We start from the raw sequence: 20999 nt of genomic DNA, 5'->3' as shown, positions 1-20999 counted from the left end.
TCCACACGAAAGCATCATGTCTACAGGATCCTGGTCATGTTATGGGAAAACTGCTTTTGATTTGTTTTGCCTATTATGGACAGAGATGACTATAAACTTTAAGTCTTAGCACTGTATTACTTTTTTTTGCATGAATTTGTGTTATGTAACAGGGCAGTTACCTTAGTTTGTACTGATATTTAACATGAAAACACATTGTGCAAATCTGGAAGGTCATAATATTTAAAATAGCTACAAAGAAATTTGGTATTTAGACACACCTTTTGATTCCATCAATGGGGGCAATGTTATGAAAACATTTTAAAATAGGCTACACTGTAACACTTTTTGGGTTGTAATTTACCTTATGCTAGGTTGTTTCAACCCAAAATGCATTGTTGGGTCAAATATAAACATTTCTGGGTTAATTATACCAAATAACATGCAGTGTGATTATTGTGCAATAGAAAATTCCAATTTGCGTGCATATGATATACCAGTCCTCCCGTTTACTTAATGGCGCATATTTTCATGGCATTTTCTTTTATTGGTTTTTCGTTTGTTTTTTACCATTGTCGCTTGGGTTTTGGGTTAGAGCAACTTTTTGTAACATAAAATTACATCCTAACCCCTATTCTAACCCCAGCTCCAAATGACCATGATTTAAAAATAGACAAAACATATGAAACCTATGTTTTAAATGACATCTTAAAGCAAAACCCAAATCTAACCCTAAACCCAAGGGAAAATGGTTTAAAAAACAGAAAACAAATAAGAATCCAATAAATAAAATGACACAAAAAGATGCGCCATAGAAGTATCATATGCACGCAAAATTGGAATTTGGCCTGTCTATTGCACGACACTGCGTGTTATTTGTACGCATTTGGTGAAAATGGGTTGAGCCAACGGCTGGGCTTTTTTGGCACAATTTTTAGATTGTAATTTCAGCCACAATCCCATTTATACCATGCAAAAGAAACATTAACTTATTCATGTTGGTTTTCGTTTATTATGAATTTGAACTATGGCTTCTCAAAGATGCTAAGTAAGAATCATCTTCTCTTGAATGGATTACTTATTATGTTACTTTTATGGTGTTTTACAGCCCCGCACTGTATGCTTTTATTGTATTCTGCAAAAGATCTTTGTTGTTCCGTTGAAGACAGAAACTCATACAGCTCTAATGAGGGTGAGTGAATGCTGACAGATTTTCATTTATGTATGCTATTCCTTTAACAAACAACATATATGCAATATATACAGTAATGTGCATGTTATTGAAATTTTGAATAGAACAAAGGTAAATAGATTTGTCTTGCTGTCCATAAAAGGGAGGGCTCAACCTCACAAGCAGAAGTTTATATATCTTATGGCACGCCTTGATTGGTCAGACAAGGTGACATGCTCCACTTAAGCTGTTTGTTTAAAACTCCATTATATAAACATATATATGAGTAAAAGTTTCAAGGTAACAATCTGAATGCACAATAGCATAATGTTATTTGGTTTTAATGGAAACTATGTCGGTCTCTAAAATGTGCATCCTCAAGCATCCACGAGGCTCGGTTTTTCTCACCCATCCCCTCCTCTCTCGCTGTCTCTCTCTCTCTCTCTGTCTCTCTCTCTCTCTCTCTCTCTCTCTCTCTCTCTCTCTCTCTCTCTCTCTCTCTCTCTCTCTCTCTCTCTCAACGAGAGCAGTCCTGCCTATAAGGGGACGGTAAGATAAGAGTCCACTGGAAATCCTAAAGTCTCATTATCAACGCAGCACAGACAGCTCGCGCAGGGCCGTGCACGCGCTGGACATTGATAAGAAAACTGCAAGACTAATTTTATAACCTATACGTATGCCGCTTTTATTACGGACAATACGAAGAGCTGGACGAAGATACTCTTTTGTATTCCATATGAAAATTCTTGGATTGAAAATACTTTTTTATATTTAGGTGTTTTTATAGTTTTTTAAACGGTTATCAGTGAAGATTCTCTATTTCACAAAAGTTCCGCGCATGCGTCAACTTTATGTAAAAGTTTTTTTTTACTTTAGGACTACCTTGACGTTTCTTAAACTAAATTATTTGTTTTCAAGTGACCAGATTTTATCAGTAGTATTTTGGATATTAAAAGAGTCGTCTTTTTTGGACAGGACCATGTAAATTGGCGATTTAATTAAATTCATCTCAAGCTGTGGGATTTTGGGGCTGTGCTGGGAAACCTCTTCGCGTTAATCCGCAAACTGCCCTTCAAAGGACTTCAAATGGGCCTCAGAAAGGAGACTCAAACTGAATGTTTGCACACTGAGAGGAATGTCAAGCCTGTGCAGCCTCTGAGGGGCTCAAAACTGCGCTTTCATTAACCTGATATTTGTTCGCGAGCCGCTGTCCCGCGCGCCCGGTGCTGAGCGTCTGGTGCGTGCGCGTCTCTCTCGATGCGCGCTGTCCCGCGGAGCCCCGCAGCGGCACGGCAGCAAGATGAGATCGCGGATCCCGCTTCTTCTCGCGGTGCTTGCGGCGGCGGCGTGTGTGCGGTTCGGCAGCGCGGAGGTGAGAGAGTGGATTGAATGTATTGAATCTCAACCTGTTGTCTTGGAGTTTTATAATTGCATTCCTGTACTAGTTTCTTAACAGTGCTCGCGTTGTTATCCTGCTGAAAATACAATAGAAACCATCACAAAGTTCTGGATTAGCTGTAATAGGCAATTTAGTTTTAATAGGAACTATTCTGGTCTCTAAGGTATAATATCTGGTGGGAACAAATCCTACTGGAATCTAAGCATTATATAAAGGAATTTGCTAAGCAGTAATGGTTCATAATTCCATTTGTAATGCAAACCATTTTTTTTTCAGTGTAATCGTGTATGCCGTCATGTTTTTGTGAAATGCAAAAGCTCAGGTCACCATAAATAGATTGTTTATCTCCTATAGGAAGAAACAACACAATGCAAGGGTGGAGGGGCATGAGAATAAGTAAATAATGAGAGATAACTGATATTCCTTCAAGTGCCATATTGCTTCTGCTTCATATGATTTTTAATGCTCCATTAATGTGGATGTTAGTGTTAAAATAGCTTCAGAAGAACAGTTTTTAAAAGTTTAATGACATTCAGAAGCAGAATTTGTAATCCTTATCAGAGCATCTTGTTGACATTAAGAACCAGAGATCTCCAAATTCTAATGTGTTTGCCCTTCCTATGACCACAGCAGTTGTGTTTTTGCATGAGGCCCTTAATCACAATATGACACTTCTGTGACCCCTCCATACCCTTAAGGTCATAAAGCAAGACTTATCATAGAGCGTTGAATGTTTTTAATCGAGGGTTTAATAAAATATGTGGACTAAACATACCTTAAAATACAAATCACAGTATTTAATTTATGGTTTGTGGAAAAGCCGTGTGATGGACGGACCACCTGTCCGGGTGTTTCCCTTCTTATGGCTCAAGATGTGCTTGGGTAGGCTCATAACAACAATTGGATTTTAAGTTTGTATTTTACATAAAATTAAATTGCTTGATATTTCGACTCGTGCAATCTCAAAAACAACCTTTTCTTATTCATGTAAGCAAACTGGACTTTATGGGAGGAAGTGTTTAAAGGAAATTTTAATGCTAAAATGATCTACCCTGTTGGTAGGGAATTGCAAGATCAAAACCAAGTTTAAAGCTGTGATTATGAGCCCTCTTAGCTTTTCAGGAGTTCCCCTTGTAAGAACATAATTTTTCATCTTTTTAAGCCGTGGGATTTGAAAGGAAAAATCTCAGGTTGTACAAATAGGCATGTAAGTCAAATTTACTTGATTATATGTTTTCCCTTACGGATGATACAATTTAAACCATCCGTGTTTGTATCATTATTTGTTGCAGCTGCACAAAATGATGGTAGTGCATATTGTGTGCATTGTCAGCACATGTGTAACTAGTATCATTACTCCCCAACATGGGCCATGCATTCCACCACTCCTCCACAATCCCAGAATCCTTTGGGTCTGTCTGATACTAGGAGCAGCTAGTTCAGGTTTGGGTAGTTCAGCACTAGTGATCAACAGAAACAAGCCCTCTACAACCACACAACAGTCTCCTACGCCAGGCACATCAGCGTGTGTAGATGACACTGAGGCAAACTGCAAGTGGGACAGTTGGATTGTAGTGAATGGATGCCATCTGCTGTGTGTGTGCTGTGTGTTTTTTATTTAAGTGAGATGCTATATTTACATTGGGTGGCCATAAAGCAATTTAGTGTAGTATGTGTGTGAGAGAAATGCATTATAAATGTGAATCGTATGGGTGTGAATGAGTTTGTGCATATGCATGCATATATCTACAAGCATATGTGTTTTGTTGACATTCTCAAGGGCTTGAATAGACAGATTACCACGAATCAGGATATTAATTTGATAACATTTCAGCCAACATTGTTCACCTGCTTATTTATTATATCTTTTAAAGGAAAACACCACCATTATTCAATATTTTACTATGTTCTTACCTCAACTTGGACGAATTAATACATACCTATCTTTTTTTCAATGCGTGCACTTAATCTTTGTACAGTGCGTCATCAGTGTGTTAGCATTTAGCCAAGCCCCAATCATTCCTTAGGATCCAAACAGGGTTGTCTTTAAATAGGGAAAACATGGAAGTGTTTGGTGGTTTTTCAAATCATCCCTGTTTGGATCCTAAGGAATGAATGGGGCTAGGCTAAATGCTAACACATTCACAACGCGCTGTACAAAGATTAAGTGCACGCATTGAAAAAAGAAAGGTATGTATTAATTCGTCTTAGTAGAGGTAAGAACATGGTGAAAACAGTGGTGTTTTCCTTTAAACCAAACTATGGTATTGACCAAAGTTTTTCTGTGCATGGACAACTGATGACAGACAGTTTAAATGTAATGATTGAAAAACTTCAAAATGGGAAACCAATAAATGCATGACACTTATGAATTTGGACAAAACAGAATCACAAAATTCTAAGTCGAAAGATTTGTAGTGCTCTTTAAAAATGCTAGGTTAATTTTGACCAGCTGTTGGGTTAAATTAACCTGGAAAATGTGTATATTTGTCTCAGCAATGGTTAAAACAACCCATTATGAGTTAAGTTCAACCCAACGTGTTGTGTTTGTCCCATTTTGACCCAGCATTTTTAAGACTGCATCCTTTAAGTGTATACTGCATTGTGTGGTACAGGTGTGGTCCTTTTGGCAAATTCTCCAAACGACCAGCCAGTAATGCGATAATCTGGTTGCATTAAAAACTCCATCCTTCCGACAACCTCCCTTATCCGTGTCTCTCCTCCTCAAGCTCACCTTTCCTCTTTGCACCTCTTCTGCTCTATCTCTCCATCCCCCACTTCCTCTCTGCCCTCCTTCCTGCGTCCTGCATAAATGCTGCCAGATGAGCAGAGGGTCAGTGGCCCACGCCTGGACATGCTGTATGAAGAGAGCTATTGTGTCCCCAAGACCTGAATTGACACCCTGAGACAAACCAGCATCCATAGCGCTCTGTTCCACACACACACATTCACTGGAGGGAAACAAAAGACGAATATATTTCAGACTGATGAATTTCGGACGTCTGTCTCTCTTTCTCTCACAGGGCGATCCTCTCCCGGCCGCTGTGGTTGAGCTGGTGAAGAGCGGATCGGTGTCCTCTATGCAGGATTTGCAGTTTTTGTTGTCTATAGGTAAATTTCACTCACAATCTTTCTCAAAGCTCACATTAGTATTTTGGATTTTCATTTGGGAGTATCTGTGAAATCCAGGCTAATGTCTCATAATCTCATTTTGAGATTAGGAGCATCTAAGATTGATTTTAATTTTTTGACATGCAGTATTAAAGATATCAAAGTGATATTTTTACAGAATGTTCTTTATATTATGCTGGATGATTTTATGTAAAAACAGTACAGTTAATAAAAAACATCACTTTAACTGGGTTTTCACAGGCAGGGTTACATGTTCGTTCATTTTTATCTTTTAAAATGGATTTCAGTTTGATCATAAATGGGCAGTTTCCCGGACAGGGTTTAATTTAATCCAAGCCTAAGCCTTGTATTAGGACATTTAAGTAGTTTAAGTAGTTAAACATTACTGGTGTACATGCATTTTAGTCTGAGACTAGGAAAAACCCTGTCCGGGAAACAAAATGTTTAGCAAAACTTTGGCATGCTGTAACTCTCTGAGCAATGCTATAAACTTAAGATTGTCCCATAAACAGGCCCAAACAAGTCTTTTTATATTCTCTGCACCTTTTTCTGCACATTTTGTGAAATAAACGTATAACATAAAATGTGTGTGCATAACAGAGCTGAAAGTACCACATTCCTGTGCTGTCTTTTAAATTGCATTTCACACATTGGTCAGAGTCATTAAGGGAATTTCAACAAATTATAATGATATATGCAAGGAATTAATAACATAATACTGCTGTTATTTATTTACATCACACTTTTATTATATTTGCTCTCCAGATGCCGAGCCAGATGATCAGCATGACAATGACAGCAGTAATCGTCTTCCTCGGAGCCTTCTCGGTCAGTTTAAGTGAATTTGTTCTTCTTTCTTTTGCTTATTGGTCCAACTGTTTTTATTATCATCTCGGTATCTTTTCTTTTTTTATATGAACGTTTTCTTGTTTTTGTTGCTCAACCAAAGGAACCTGTAAAAACATAACTTTTATCATTCCAACAATTAATTCATTCAACAAGGACTTAAAATGTAAGGAATAATTGATGACAGGCCATTAAATTATTAAAAAATAATGCACACCAAAGGTGGTAAAGCGGCATGATGCGAAGTGGAGTGTGCATTATTTAAAAATAATTCAAAGACCGGATTCATTTATTTCACTTATACCATAGTTAACCCAGAAATTGTTCTGGTGGTTATTTTTAAGACATCTGACAGGTTAGGTGTGCATTTATCGAAAAATAATTCACGCCTGTGGAACCTTTCTCAATCTCAACCGATCATAATAAATCATTTAATCCTTGGTGTACATTTTAGTATTGAACAGAGCTGCTTAAACTAGACTGTGTTTTCTTAGGATGATGGAAAGGTGCAGGATTTTGTCTTGAAATAAAAATGTGCACCAATCACCAATTTAAAGTTGAATATTAATGGTAATTATATGAATGAATAACATTCAGAAGATTTAGGGCCAGATTTACTAGCGGGGCATATTAGCATGTTAGCGCAATTTCAAAAAAGCGCAGATGGGAGTGGTAATATCAGCAAATGTATTAACACAGGCGCAACAGCTGATTTCCATAATGACCAACACAATCTACTAAGAGCAGAGCAAATTAGTTCAGGATTGCAAATAAGCAGAGCTGATGAGGTGCGGGTGATCTACTTACACCTGATGCGCTTGAGTTTAGCACCTTGGACATCCCAGCGGAAAATTCGGGATGTGTAATCCCAGCTAATGAAACCATAAAACACTGAAAACAACTGGATGACAAAAAATGAAGGTTTAAGAACTTTTTTGTTTTGAAACGTAATTAATAATAATAAATAACATGGCTTGGCAAACAGTATTTTTTATACAATGTTTGTCTGGCATTCCAAATAAACTGTGACATGTTAAAACAATCCTCTGCATTGTATCACACGCCCTCTGATCTCTTTGATGCCTCTTTTTTTCAAGCACAAAGTAATTTAAGCCATGCTTTTTTCGGCGTTAAATATCGGCGCAAATACTAGTCATAACACATGCAAACATTAGTAAATCACATTGCATGAATTATTTAAATAATTTCCTTCCAAAAATTTTGCATCTGAAAGGGAAACTCCTAGAAATGCATATGCAAAAAGGTCAGTCGCAAAAATAACTAAACCACATCTTTTCAGAGCTAATGATCCACTGCATGTCTTTGTAAAGCTGGCCCAAAATCTTCACAATTTAGTTAATGCAAGTTTATATAACCACCAAACTATTTGTGTCGGCAGATATCAGTCTGTATACCAATGGCTATTGGCATTGGTGGAAAAATGTAATATCGGAGCATCTCTAGTTACAAGGATTTAGTGTTAATGTTTTTTTTTTTTGCTTAGGTCATGATATACATAATTGCAAATCTTGTTTATGTGTTTCTGTGTTTGTCTGCAGATGCTCAGCCCGCTCAGCAAGCCGTCTGTAAGGTCAGGACAGAGGTTATCGAGGTCACACGCTCCATGTTGGACCGTAGTAATGCAAATTTCTTGTTGTGGCCTCCGTGTGTGGAAGTCCAGAGGTGTTCAGGCTGTTGTAATACCAAGAGTCTGCAGTGTGTACCTGTTCTCTCACATACACGATACCTACAGGTATACACTCACCTGTATGCTCACCTACAGCAAACTTTTTTGGTGTATGGCCCCCTTGTGTACAATGCATCTCTGAAAAGCCTAATCAAATCTCACAATATGCTCTTTGCACTCTCAGGTGATGAAGATACAGTACGTAAATAAGCGGCCGCTCTATGAGAAGGCCGTCGTCTCTGTCCTCGATCACGTCGAGTGCCGCTGTCAGCCGGCCCCTCGCCCTGCCCAGCGCAGGAAGTCGTCCACCAGCAAACAGGAAGGGCGGGAGCGCTCGGGAAAATCTCGCTCTAAAGGTGAGCTCCACCAAAAGGATGAATTCAAACACAACCAGAGGCTCAGCTTGGAGGACCTGTTCACCCAGAGCTGGTTACCCAAAGAGAGGCTCCATGAATCGGGAGCACTAGACGCTGTTTTACCCTCTGGGGATTTCAAGCTTCATTTAGGTCGTGACGGCTGGGGTCTGAACGAGACGCAGTATGGCGGGGGCAGAGGTCATCACCATTACCCTGTTGATCGGAGGAGACATCATGGCAGCATGAATGACACGGGGGTGGGGTCAACAAAGGGAACCACAGTTCCATTACCGAATCACACAGAGCAAACAGAAATTGAGAAGGTGGATTCATCGCTGAACAATGTTACGAAGGCTGTCGATCGATCGAATGCACTATTTGAATCACAGAGCAACGCTAACCGGAGTATCATCAATCAGACAGCTGAATATAAGATCACAGCGACTGAATTAACAAATAAAACTTTGACGCATCAGTCAAACCTAACACACGAAAGTCATAAAGAAATCGATCAGTTACAAAGACACAAAGCCAACTTTGCAGTAGGGGCCGATCAGGATAAACAAAAGGCCCCATCCACAGAGCCGACCAATCGGACGGATCAACACATGTCTGATTCCGCAGAGGAAACCAATCAAAATCAAGGAGATTGGTTTCTGTCTATTAAGGAACACAATAAGACTATAGATGTTGACAAGCGGATAAACTTCAGCCCCGAACAAAAGAAAAAGGACGACGAGATGGAAGACCTCATACTACTGCAGAAACATCTAGAGGAGGACAAACACAAACATCACCTTAAAGTTCAACAAACCAACAGGGAAGAGGATGGGAAACTACAACTGCTTCATCACAAACAACACACAACCACACAACAAACAGGTAAAAACAACCATAAGATAACATCCCATAAACATCCATGTTAACATTTATTCAGGTCCTATTCATGTCTAGTAGAGTTTATTCATAGCCATACTAGACATCTGTTTCTGTTTATTAAATAAAAAACGTTGCTTAATCAGTTGCAGGATTGTGTTGATTCTCCAATCTTGTCATTGTGATTCCCTAATGACAGTTTATACAGTAGCTTGCGATCTATAACATAATGATTGAAGCTTTCATGGTGAAAATGTTGTAAAGGAACTGAAAGTAAACAACAAACTCATTTTGTGTCTATCTTAAGACTATATTTTTTTGCATTTTGACAAATATTTCCATTTTGATATGTAACAGCTGTCTCTAAAAAAGAGATCTTACAGCACGCTTAAAAAGATGCTTAAAGGGATAGTTCACTCAAAAATGAAAATTCTGACATCATTTACTCATCCTCATGTTGTTCTAAACCTGTATGAGTTTTTTTATTTTGATGAACACAAATGAAGATATTTTGATAAATGATGGTAAGCACACAGTTGACGGTACCCATTGAGTTCCATCTTGTTTTTCCTACTATGGAAGTCAATGGTTACAATCAACTGTGTGCTTACCATCATTTATAAAAATATCTTCTTTTGTGTTCATCAGAAAAAAGAAATTCATACAGGTTTAGAACAACATGAAGATGAGAAAATGATGTTAGAATTTACATTTTGGATGAACTAATTGGACTGATCTAATTTGATTAACATTAACTTTTCTTTCTTAGCTTTATGTAATGTAGAACCTTTCTTATGTGTATTTTACACCTCATGAGTTATTATGTAGTCATCACTTTAGGACTTAATATTGCTATACTTTGTATAGTACAAGAACCATGAATCTGAGAAGAAACTATGGTGTGCATGGGAATGAGACATTTGGAAAGGTACCATCTGAATAAGAGTAGAGAACATCCCATGGAAAATGGGGCGGCAGAGTGGGTAGCACTTGTCTCACAGCACTGTTGCCGCACATCGATTCGAGCCCCGGCTAGGTCAGGTGGCCTTGCTGTGTGGAGTTTGCATCTTCTCTCTTTGTCAGGATGGGTGTGGTACTCCGGTTTTTTCCCACAGGCCAAAAACATGCAAGTTAGGTGAATTGGAAATACCAAATTGCCCCGCCCCCAACCTGTGTATGGATTAATTTGTGTGGATCAACTTGTGTATGGATTAACCGGTTCTCGCCATGAATATAGCCATAGATGCTGGAATAGCGTAAAGAAAAAAGAAAGAAAGAAACGGAATTGGAAAATGAAACGGGTCCACAGTCCATGTGGAACACTGGTTAGGGGGTGAGATAAAGAAAGAGATAATTCACCTGAAATGAAAATTACCCCATGATTTACTCAACGTCAAGCTATCAAGCTATCTTTTACCAGACAAACACAATCGGCGGTATATAAAAAATGTCCTGGCTGTTCCAAGCTTTATAATGTTGCGTTCACACTAGCCGCGGTAGAGGCGTCAAGCGCGAGTGATTTCAATGTTAAGTCAATGTTGACGCACGTCTGGAGGTCTTGTGGCGCGAATGAGGCGTTTAGCGCTGCGCAGTAAACGCAATTGAGCATTTTTAATTGAGCGTTGCCGCCAGAAAAAAAACGCTCTGCGTTAACCAATAGGGAGCCTGCACTAGTAGTGACGTGATTACAGGAAGCAAGCGGAGTTGCAGAAGCCCCTCCCACGACGCGAATTTCCGTGTGAATGTCCCAATGACTAGAATGAAGCGAGTGCACTAAAAATGTTCAAGCGTCCAACTATACACGGTAGACTCGAATTTGACGCCTCAAACGTGTCTGGTGTGAACCAACAGTAATGGTAGCAAATAGTGCTTCTGATTTGAAGCCCGTCCATCCTTTACAGAAGTAATGCACACGGTTTCATGGGGTTAGTAAAGGCCTTCTGAGGGCAATTAATGCTATTTTGTCAGAAAAATATTAATATTTCAAACTTTACAAACTAAAACAACTAGCTTCTTTATTGGGCTTCAAATCAGAAGCACGATTTACTAGAATTGTAAAGTTTTGAACAGACAAAACGTTCTCTAATACAGTGGTTCTCAAACTGGGGGCCGCGAGATTGTGCCAGAGGGCCCCCAGTCTTATGACATTTTAAAAAATACATATATTTGTCATGAATTCTGTGTAATTAAACCTAAAAAATATATGGCTACTAACCAACAGCACTACTTTTTATAATTTAATATGTTTTGTATCAGTAAAATGTTACAAATTTGTCATACATTTTCTTGGGGGGGGGGTGCAAAGGAATGCACCGTACACAAGGGGGGCCGTACGCTGAAAAAGTTTGAGAACCACTGCTCTTATATAGTGTAACTCCTATTTAAATCCTTTTAAATATAAATATATATATATTGCTGATGGCTAGAGTAAATCATGGGGTAATATTTGGGTGAACTATTTAGTTAGGTGAAATATTTTTGTTGATATTCTCTTCTTTCCAACAGGAACTATATCTCCTCCACTGCAGCGTTCTCCTCCACGCACACCTCCCAAACCACCCCCACCGCCACCGAAACGCAGAAAAAAACAGCGAAACCGCATTAGCAAATCAGCCATGAGAGCCCTGCTCATGTAGCACCAACAGAACAGGTGAGCTTCCGACATCAAATGCTAAAACATTCGACACAATGTGTCATATTAAAGCCCAAAAACACACCCAGAACTTTCTATGCAAAACAGCTTACAGTGCATTTGTTTTTCAAACATATGAATTAAATGCATGACGTTGTTTAAATATAGTTTAGATACGTTTGGCAGTTTAATGATTATGATTGTCTGTTTCTTTCTCTCTGTTGCCAGAAAGATGTGGAGATGCCTGCAGTCTCTCCCATACGGGATCTTATTTATGTAACCACTGTGTTCTCGGACTTTAAGAATTACTGCACTAACCACCTGTCATACGGCCTCAAAACTCCCACGTGATGTTCATATTTTTCACACTGATTCATGAGGAAAGGACAAATGTGTCGCAGAATGTGCTGTAGATGCACCGAGGATTGACTTTTCCTTAACGTTCCCTTGGATCCTCTTGCATGGATATTCGAGCTGAGATATGGGACCACAGTGGGACATGAGACAAACATTGGAGGTATGGAACTGTACACAGCAAGGGAAACTGCAAAGAGGTTGGCCTGAAAAAATACATTTCCCATGATCATAAGAGACAGTTTAGTGCTACATTTTATTATGTTAAATAATCCAAGAAAAATGCGGTTGTTTTTTTCATTTTTGTTGTGGGATGCTAGGCATTTGAGGCTTCAAAAGAGAGAAGCGTAAATGTTTTGAGATTCTGGAGAAACTGAATCCATATTTGGTATTATCATCAGATACAAATATAGGAAACCAAAAAATGATTTGATTGAAATGATGTACTTTTGCGTACACAGAAAGAAAAAAGGAAGGTTAAACAAAATCCTATTTTAATGCATTCCTAGTTAAATGCACAAACTACCTTTGCTATAAATATTATTTTTTTTTATTATTTAAGCGATTCTTAACACTGGAAATTCACACAGGATGAAGACATGGAAACAAATTCTTCATACCTCTAAGAGTGTAAAGGTGCTACATTATAACACAAAGCAGTAAGAGTTTTATCATTAATATTATTTATTCTAAATCGCAGAAGAAACCGTGTCTTATGAAACACTCACCAAAAGACCAAAATGTTCAGAATGTGGATTTTTGAAGTATGGTTCTGCACAGGTCAGTGTCTGTATGTCTGTGTTGAATCTGTACTAAACTTTGCAGATGGTGCAGAATTTGCACCCATTTTTATACATAGAATAAAACTGAAACACTAACCATCAAGGTGTAAGTGATGGTCTTCTTTAACTTATAACGGTTTGCAAATAATGCTCAGGTAAATATCTTTGGTGTGAAAACCATTTCATCTACAGTATGAGAGATACTAGCAAATAACTATAGTCATATATATCATCATTGTGTGTCTGTTCATGTCTGTTTGTTGTTTGAAAAAGTTCATTTTACACATGAGAGAGAGAATTGGCTTAAAGGGCACCTATTATGCAAAATTCAATTTGTACTTGAGGTTGGGACATAAATGTGTATTGGCAACCAACCACCCTACAATAAAAAACCTAACCCATTCCTTATTTATAAACCCTATAAAACCAAAGCAGTCTCATTAGACGTGTCGTTGTGATTCTCTCGTTAATGTGATGTCACACTGATAAAGCCTGGCCCGTGGCCACTGACTGACAGTCCTGCATTACCATAGTTTCCGCCCTCAGCAAGTTGTTTACTGTCTGCCATGTCTCAATAGGGAGATACTGTTGTCTCAGACTGTATTCAGATCTATTTTAAATGAAAGTGCTCACTGTTTCTTTTGGCAAGGGAATGAGGAGCACTAGCTAATTTGCATTTAAATGTACAAACAAGAAAAAGGCACATTTTTGCTTCCAGTTTATTCATTCCAGAGATTTACAATAAATGATATGTGAGGTATTTTGAGCTGAAACTTCACAGAAATATTTTGGACACATTAGAGACTTTACATCTTGTAAAAATATGCAAAATAGGTGCTAAAGCTTTCTTTACATTTCTATGTACAGGAATCATATAAAGTTCTTCTTCATGAATACTGCCCATTATTATAGTTATTTATATATAGAGAGAGAGGGAGTAAAATTATTTCCTCTTTGTTGATTTGTTGAACCGGAATATCTCTTCATCCATCCCTCAGTTTTCCCAGTTCAGAGAACTCATTGAATTAATAACTCCTTATTTCGGCCAGTAAGTCTATTGTGAGACCCCAGTAATCCCACATCTCTATTTCAGAGCTTTAAAAGAGACCTCTTTAATGCCTCACACTGTGCCCATGCAGATTTCGAAGTCTGCAAGATTTCAATGTACTTACTCAAAAAAAAAAAAAAATACAATGCATTATTAAAACTACACTATCTGCATTTTCATAGTTTTGTTCTTTACAACTGTATAACAACTTTTGTCACATTTACATCTATTTTTATTACTTGCAGTACTTAGGGTTTTCAGGAAAAACATCAAAGAGACAAAGCTGATAATAAAAATTAACCTCATTGTGTCTCCTGAGCTAAAATGTTATTTTATGTGTAATAAACTCTTCCTCCACACCCTTTTGCCTGAAATGTTCTCTGACCTGGGGAAACCTTTTTTTTTTAACCTTGTCAGTTATTGGATTTGGCACAAGGTCATGAACCCAGTCAGCACATTAATGGAAAATAAAAACTCTGCCTTGCTTGGTAGCTCTGTAAATGTTAAAAGTGAGACCCCTTGGGTTTTCTCTGTGTAGACTGTTGATTTTCCGTCACCGAATGAAGTTTCACTGGCAGGTCTTTGGCATTCCTGAAATGAGGGGAAGTTTATAGCGTTGTTACGCTGGAGAGTCACGTTGTTTGTATTTGTTTTGGGGAAGGTGACAAATATGTTCCTAGACCAAAAAGATCCCGATTAAAATTCCCCAAGCTGAACACAACAGCCACAGAACCGTTTCTCAAGGGTCCTGACAGATCTGCACTTTTCACTTGAGTTTTCTGGCACCTCACTAGGGTGGGTGTATCTCTAAAAGCTTGCTGTAAGATTAATAAAGGAACCCTTACACCTACAGTTGGTGATAAATAAATGAACCATGTAACAGTATGGTGTGCTTGACGAGCATATGATCAAAATGATGCAGTTTGTTATGGTTTGGTCAGGGTGGCCTGTTTTTCTGCAGCCCACCAGGACTGATGAGATTCTCTTCATTTCGCTTCTTCATTTTCATGTCTGACATGCTGATAACAAAAATTTATGAACTAATTTAATGTCATTAATTATGCACTCCCTACATTCCTTTGGGAGCATAGAGACTGAAAAATGACAGTAAAGTGGATCAACTGAATACATATTACAGTACAGGTTACATCCTGTCTATTTACAGAGGTATATTTTGCTGTTCATTTACATGATAATAGCTTTTTGAAATTGGTTTCTAAGAGGGATCGTTTAAAAACTATGCTGTTATCATATCTAAAAAGATCTATAAAAACGTTAATTTGCTAAAATAGTGATGCGTATGTGTATTATATGTTCAGAAATCATGCAACATTACCAACGCATAAAATAGCATGTTTGGTTTATCCATGTGAATAGGATCGTTTTGATGATGTCATCTGTACACAAAAACTTTTTTAAAAATGTAGAAGTCAAAGTGTTATGTATTACTGGGGACTGTAAAATTTGACAGTATTTAGCAAGACTGGTTTACAAAAAAAATGTGTTGTGATTGTTTATTTTAATCTAAAATGAAGAATGAGGAAGAGATAGGGGAAAAAAAGAAAAATATGAAATGTTTAAAGGGGACAGAGAATGAAAAACCATTTTACCTTGTCTTCGTTGAATAATGGTAGTCTACCCGCATCCACGAACATACAAAAAGTGCTAGACATGCTAAACATCTCAGTCTCATAGAAATTCCTCTTTTAGAAATGTCAGCCAGAAAACGGCCCAATCTGAAAAACTGATGCTTATGACATCACAGGCATCTAACTGCCCCTTCACTTTAAAATAATTGGCTAAATTTTTTGAGTGGCAGCAAAGTCAGCCAATCAGTAATGAGATTGCCAGTAGGGAGAGCCAAAATGGTGCAAAACCACTTGTTTAAAATCCCCCACCCTAATGGCGCTTTTCCATTGCATAGTACCCCACGGTTTAGTTTAGTTTGGGTCGGGTCAGCTTACTTTTGGGAGCTTTTCCATTGGGTGCAGTACGTAGTACCCAATACTTTTTTTCGTACCACCTCGGTTGGGGTTCCAAGCGACCCGAGCGGGTTGAGAATCCGGGACACCATAACAGTTTTTTCCAGACTTGCAGTTTGTGGCGGCACATTTGCGACGTGCACGTCCGCATTATATATGCTTAAATGCAACTTGAATGAGGCTCAGCGGAGCGCCGTCGACTGATGCCACGGGTCGGGTGTTTGAACAGAAACTGTCATGTGAGACAGAGGTAGTTATAAACGCGATGTGCAAACATCTATTTGTGGTGGCCAATTTTAATTTTGTGGCAGACTGAGAAATAAATGAATGTATGGGAATGTACAACAACGCTCTCACGTGTATGATGTCACAGCAGTAGGCAGCGTAAATATAACTACACGCCTATAATCCCTCCCACTCCGAAGTGATACTAAACTCGATGGAAAAGCTAACCACACCAAAGTGAGGTGAGCTGACCCGACCCAAACTAAACTAAACCGTGGGGTACTATGCAATGGAAAAGCGCCATAATAGAGCTATTTGAGAGAGGTTTTTAGGAAGCTTCTAAGGCATTACAGACCAAACAAAAAAATGTTGTCTACATGTCACATCACAGAACAAGGATAAATACCCCGTTCAATCATTCTATGTCACCTTTAAAAATAATTTGTGAATTCTTTGGCGTTTTGATCTATGAACCCACTCTATCAGAAAAAAATGGTCCCAAGCTGTCACTGGGGCAGTAGGTACTTAAATGTATACAATTATGTACCGATATGTACCTTTAAGGTATATACGCTATTTGTACAGTCCCAGTGACAGCTACACTGTCTGAAAAATAAAAAGGTAAAAAATAGACCATCATGTCACTGGGGTGGTACCCTCAAAGGTCCCCTTTTGTATTTGAATGGGTATACAACACATTAAAATGTTGTACCTTTTGGTGTACAATATTATACCTTAAGGACCTTTTCTCTGACAGTGTAGGTGTCAGGGTTTGCTGGCTAAGAACCCAAGCGCAGACAGAGATGGAGAAAACACTGATGACTTTAATGAAAACAAGAAAACAAAAACCCACGAGGGGGTAAAACAACAATAACAGATAATACAAAAACACTAACAAGGCAAGACTAGACTAAACTATAAACACTGAGCTAGACAAGAGCAAACACTAACAAGACTTGACTGGATTGGATATTAGGACTTAAACAGGAACAATACAAACTCCATGTAAAACAGACGATCGAGCACAGGACAGCAAACACAAAGGCATTAAATAGGGGAGCAAATCAAGAGGGGAACAGGTGACATGAATCAAACAATTATGGGATAATTAACGAGGAAACAAGGGGGCGGGGTCAGGAGACGAGACAGAAAGCACATGGCAATGACAAAACAAAGCCAGTGCTCTCACACAAAACATTGGGCTGCCATGATCCTGTCACTATGACTTAAAACTGTGACTTGAAGACAGGACCATGACAGGACCCTCCCCTTAAGGGACGCCACCTGGCGTCCCCCAAGAGAACACACTAGACACGAGACAAGACATACTGGGAAACAGAGAAAAACCAATAAAACATAATACACAAACACAATGGCAAACAACAACTTACAATAACAGGGTTGGGGTGACATAACAAAAACATCATTAAAGGGAGGGGGGGTGGGGAAACAAGAAAGTTCATCGGGGATAGTCCAGGCTGGGAAGGACTGGGCTTAGAACGGGAGGTCCGGAAAGGCTTAGTGGGAGTCCTGGGAGTGGGGTTGGGGGAAGACACGAGAGGAACAGTTCCAGGGAGGACGAACAGAGGTGACGTAGACCCAGGGGGCGCTGCATCCGGCAGCGGAGACGGGATAGAGGGCGCTGCATCTGGCAGCGGAGACGGGATAGAGGGCGCTGCATCCGGCAGCTGAGACGGGATAGAGGGCGCTGCATCCGGCAGCTGAGACGGGATAGAGGGCGCTGCATCCGGCAGCTGAGACGGGATAGAGGGCGCTGCATCCGGCAGCTGAGACGGGATAGAGGGCGCTGCATCCGGCAGCTGAGACGGGATAGAGGGCGCTGCATCCGGCAGCTGAGACGGGATAGAGGGCGCTGCATCCGGCAGCTGAGACGGGATAGAGGGCGCTGCATCCGGCAGCTGAGACGGGATAGAGGGCGCTGCATCCGGCAGCTGAGACGGGATAGAGGGCTGCGCAGACGGCTGAAGAGGCTGTGGCTGCGCAGACGGCTGAAGAGGCTGCAGCGGCGAAGAATCAGGCTGAGAACCCAATAACCCTCTCCTCTTCTTCTTCCTCCTCGGGCGTGGTGCAGAGGCTGTTGCAGGCGAAGGGGTCATAGGAGAAACGGCCTCAGAGGAGGACTCAGCAGATGCCGACTCCCAAGAGATCCTCCTCTCTCGTTTTCCTCGAAGAGATACGGGTGAAGAGGAGATCTCTGGGGTTGATGCGATGAGTGCTGGGTCCTCTCGCAACAGCACCCCGCAGATGCGACCCTCCGGGATAGACGACAGAGGCCCGGACCTGGACTGGTGTGGCCCCCTCCTGCCCCGTGGCTGCTGCCTCTGGGCGATACGGCTCACCATCTCCCAGTAGGGTAGGGAAACCAGGCTCTCCCGCTCGGGAACTGGTGGAGGATTGTTGAGCCCGGCCACAAAGTACTCACTGGCCAGGAAGTCGGGATAATTACCCTTGCTCCTCTCCACAGCTTTGGCGTAGTCTTGCAGCGAGAGCTCTCTCTGGGGAGGAAACGGGCTATTGCCTGCAAGGGTCTGCTCGGTGATAGAACTCCACCATTCCGGGTTCTGAGCTCGCCGCATGATAACTGTCTGCTGGGTTCGGTTCTGGCTCGATCGTTCTGTCAGGGTTTGCTGGCTAAGAACCCAAGCGCAGACAGAGATGGAGAAAACACTGATGACTTTAATGAAAACAAGAAAACAAAAACCCACGAGGGGGTAAAACAACAATAACAGATAATACAAAAACACTAACAAGGCAAGACTAGACTAAACTATAAACACTGAGCTAGACAAGAGCAAACACTAACAAGACTTGACTGGATTGGATATTAGGACTTAAACAGGAACAATACAAACTCCATGTAAAACAGACGATCGAGCACAGGACAGCAAACACAAAGGCATTAAATAGGGGAGCAAATCAAGAGGGGAACAGGTGACATGAATCAAACAATTATGGGATAATTAACGAGGAAACAAGGGGGCGGGGTCAGGAGACGAGACAGAAAGCACATGGCAATGACAAAACAAAGCCAGTGCTCTCACACAAAACATTGGGCTGCCATGATCCTGTCACTATGACTTAAAACTGTGACTTGAAGACAGGACCATGACAGTAGGGTCCATTTTTGGCCATTTCTTTTAAGAGTGCAGGTGTCTATAGAATAGTAGAGGTGATTTATTTAAACCCCATTTCTCTACATGAGAACGTTTAAAGATATTGTAATAATGCACCACATCACCCCTGCATGATCTTGATGAGTTTAAGCAGCTGTGAGAATGGGATGCATTACAAACATCATCAGCTTGATTTATGATTACATTCACCCAGTATACTGAAAGGCAGGTTAATGGGCTTTCTACAGTTCAGTGGTTCTGAGTACAATTTAATGTGTTGCTGTATATATTCAGGATTGGAATTAAAGTCAGTCCTGAAATAGACTTCATTCTAAATGCCCATAAAACACTAGGAATACTTTCAAAAACATAAGTCTGATAGAGAAATGCAGATTATGGACATATGGAAATGGTATTTCACTTTAAATTACATATGGGCAGGCCTAAATAAAAATTTGTGCCCACAGAACTTCTTTAGAACACTTTTAGCACTTTTTTTTGGCGTAATCATGGATTTTGTCATATTAATTACCAGTTTATTACCATATTATTACCATATTAATTAGTTTTTGTGTTGTAACCATTGTTTAACTTAAGTTTCCATGTATTAAGTCCAACAGACTTAAACAATCACAATATGATGTGCTTCAAATTTACACTAGCGATTTTTTTAAACCAACAATCTCTAAAGCCAAAGAAATGATAAAAACACAAATAATTGGCCACCTTAACAGGTCACATACTGAACGTTAACCCAAAACACAAAGAATTAAGTGATGTTACTCTTGCTGGTACTTCTGTCGTTTTCCTCATTGAAGCTTACTTGAAGGTGCTGTAAAGTTTGTTATTATTATTACTGCAGTGTATGATGTACAGCCACTCAGCACCGATGTTTGGAAAAGTTAAAGCACATAAAAAGCAGATAAATCTCATCTATGTTAACAGAAAGAAGAGTTTCCTCCCTAACCGTGATCTAGCCTCCATTAGCAGCTAGCATAACACACACAGGTTGTGTAAAACCCACAATGGCACATCTGGATAGTGTCACCCCAAAATAGTCCTCTGGGTGAAATTTAGTAGTAATAAATTGATGTTCAACTACGCTAAATCCACTTTCATGCTAACAGCTGGCGTAAACAGTGAAAGAATTTGATGAAAGCATCATATTTTTGTGAATTATATAGTTTCATTGTATATTTTTGTACACTTTTTAGATCTTTGACCTTTACAGATACAGTAATAGTTACAAATTAAGATTGTGCTGTAATGTTTTACCAGGTACACTCTTAGAAAGAATTTACACATCTTTGTGCATTAAGCTTTTAACACATTATTTGTCATTTTGTGTTGATTTTGTGTTAAAATATAACACAAGATGTGTTAAAAATTTGTTTTT

At 39.6% G+C, this 20999-nt stretch overlaps 1 protein-coding gene across 1 annotated transcript; it reads left to right on the top strand.

The window, feature by feature from the left end:
- Positions 1–1721: 1721 nt before the first annotated feature.
- On the top strand, positions 1722–13654 carry pdgfbb (platelet-derived growth factor beta polypeptide b). Its single transcript, XM_065252806.2, has 7 exons — positions 1722–2522; positions 5573–5660; positions 6447–6509; positions 8087–8280; positions 8399–9452; positions 11952–12096; positions 12307–13654. The coding sequence occupies exons 1-6, from the start codon at positions 2451–2453 to the stop codon at positions 12080–12082; spliced, it is 1602 nt and encodes a 533-aa protein (XP_065108878.1). The 5' UTR covers positions 1722–2450; the 3' UTR covers positions 12083–12096; positions 12307–13654.
- The last annotated feature ends 7345 nt before the right edge of the window (positions 13655–20999 follow it).

The sequence above is a fragment of the Paramisgurnus dabryanus genome, chromosome 3, assembly GCF_030506205.2.
Source record: "Paramisgurnus dabryanus chromosome 3, PD_genome_1.1, whole genome shotgun sequence".
Lineage (NCBI taxonomy): Eukaryota > Metazoa > Chordata > Actinopteri > Cypriniformes > Cobitidae > Paramisgurnus > Paramisgurnus dabryanus.
This window is presented reverse-complemented; position numbering and strand designations above follow the sequence as displayed.

Excerpts from the sequence above, each read along its gene's own strand:
- pdgfbb (XM_065252806.2), top strand. The coding sequence starts at position 2,451 with ATGAGATCGCGGATCCCGCTTCTTCTCGCGGTGCTTGCGGCGGCGGCG. Across the intron at positions 8,281-8,398 it reads CACATACACGATACCTACAG|GTGATGAAGATACAGTACGT; the intron begins GTATACACTCAC and ends TTGCACTCTCAG. Across the intron at positions 9,453-11,951 it reads CACAACCACACAACAAACAG|GAACTATATCTCCTCCACTG; the intron begins GTAAAAACAACC and ends TCTTTCCAACAG.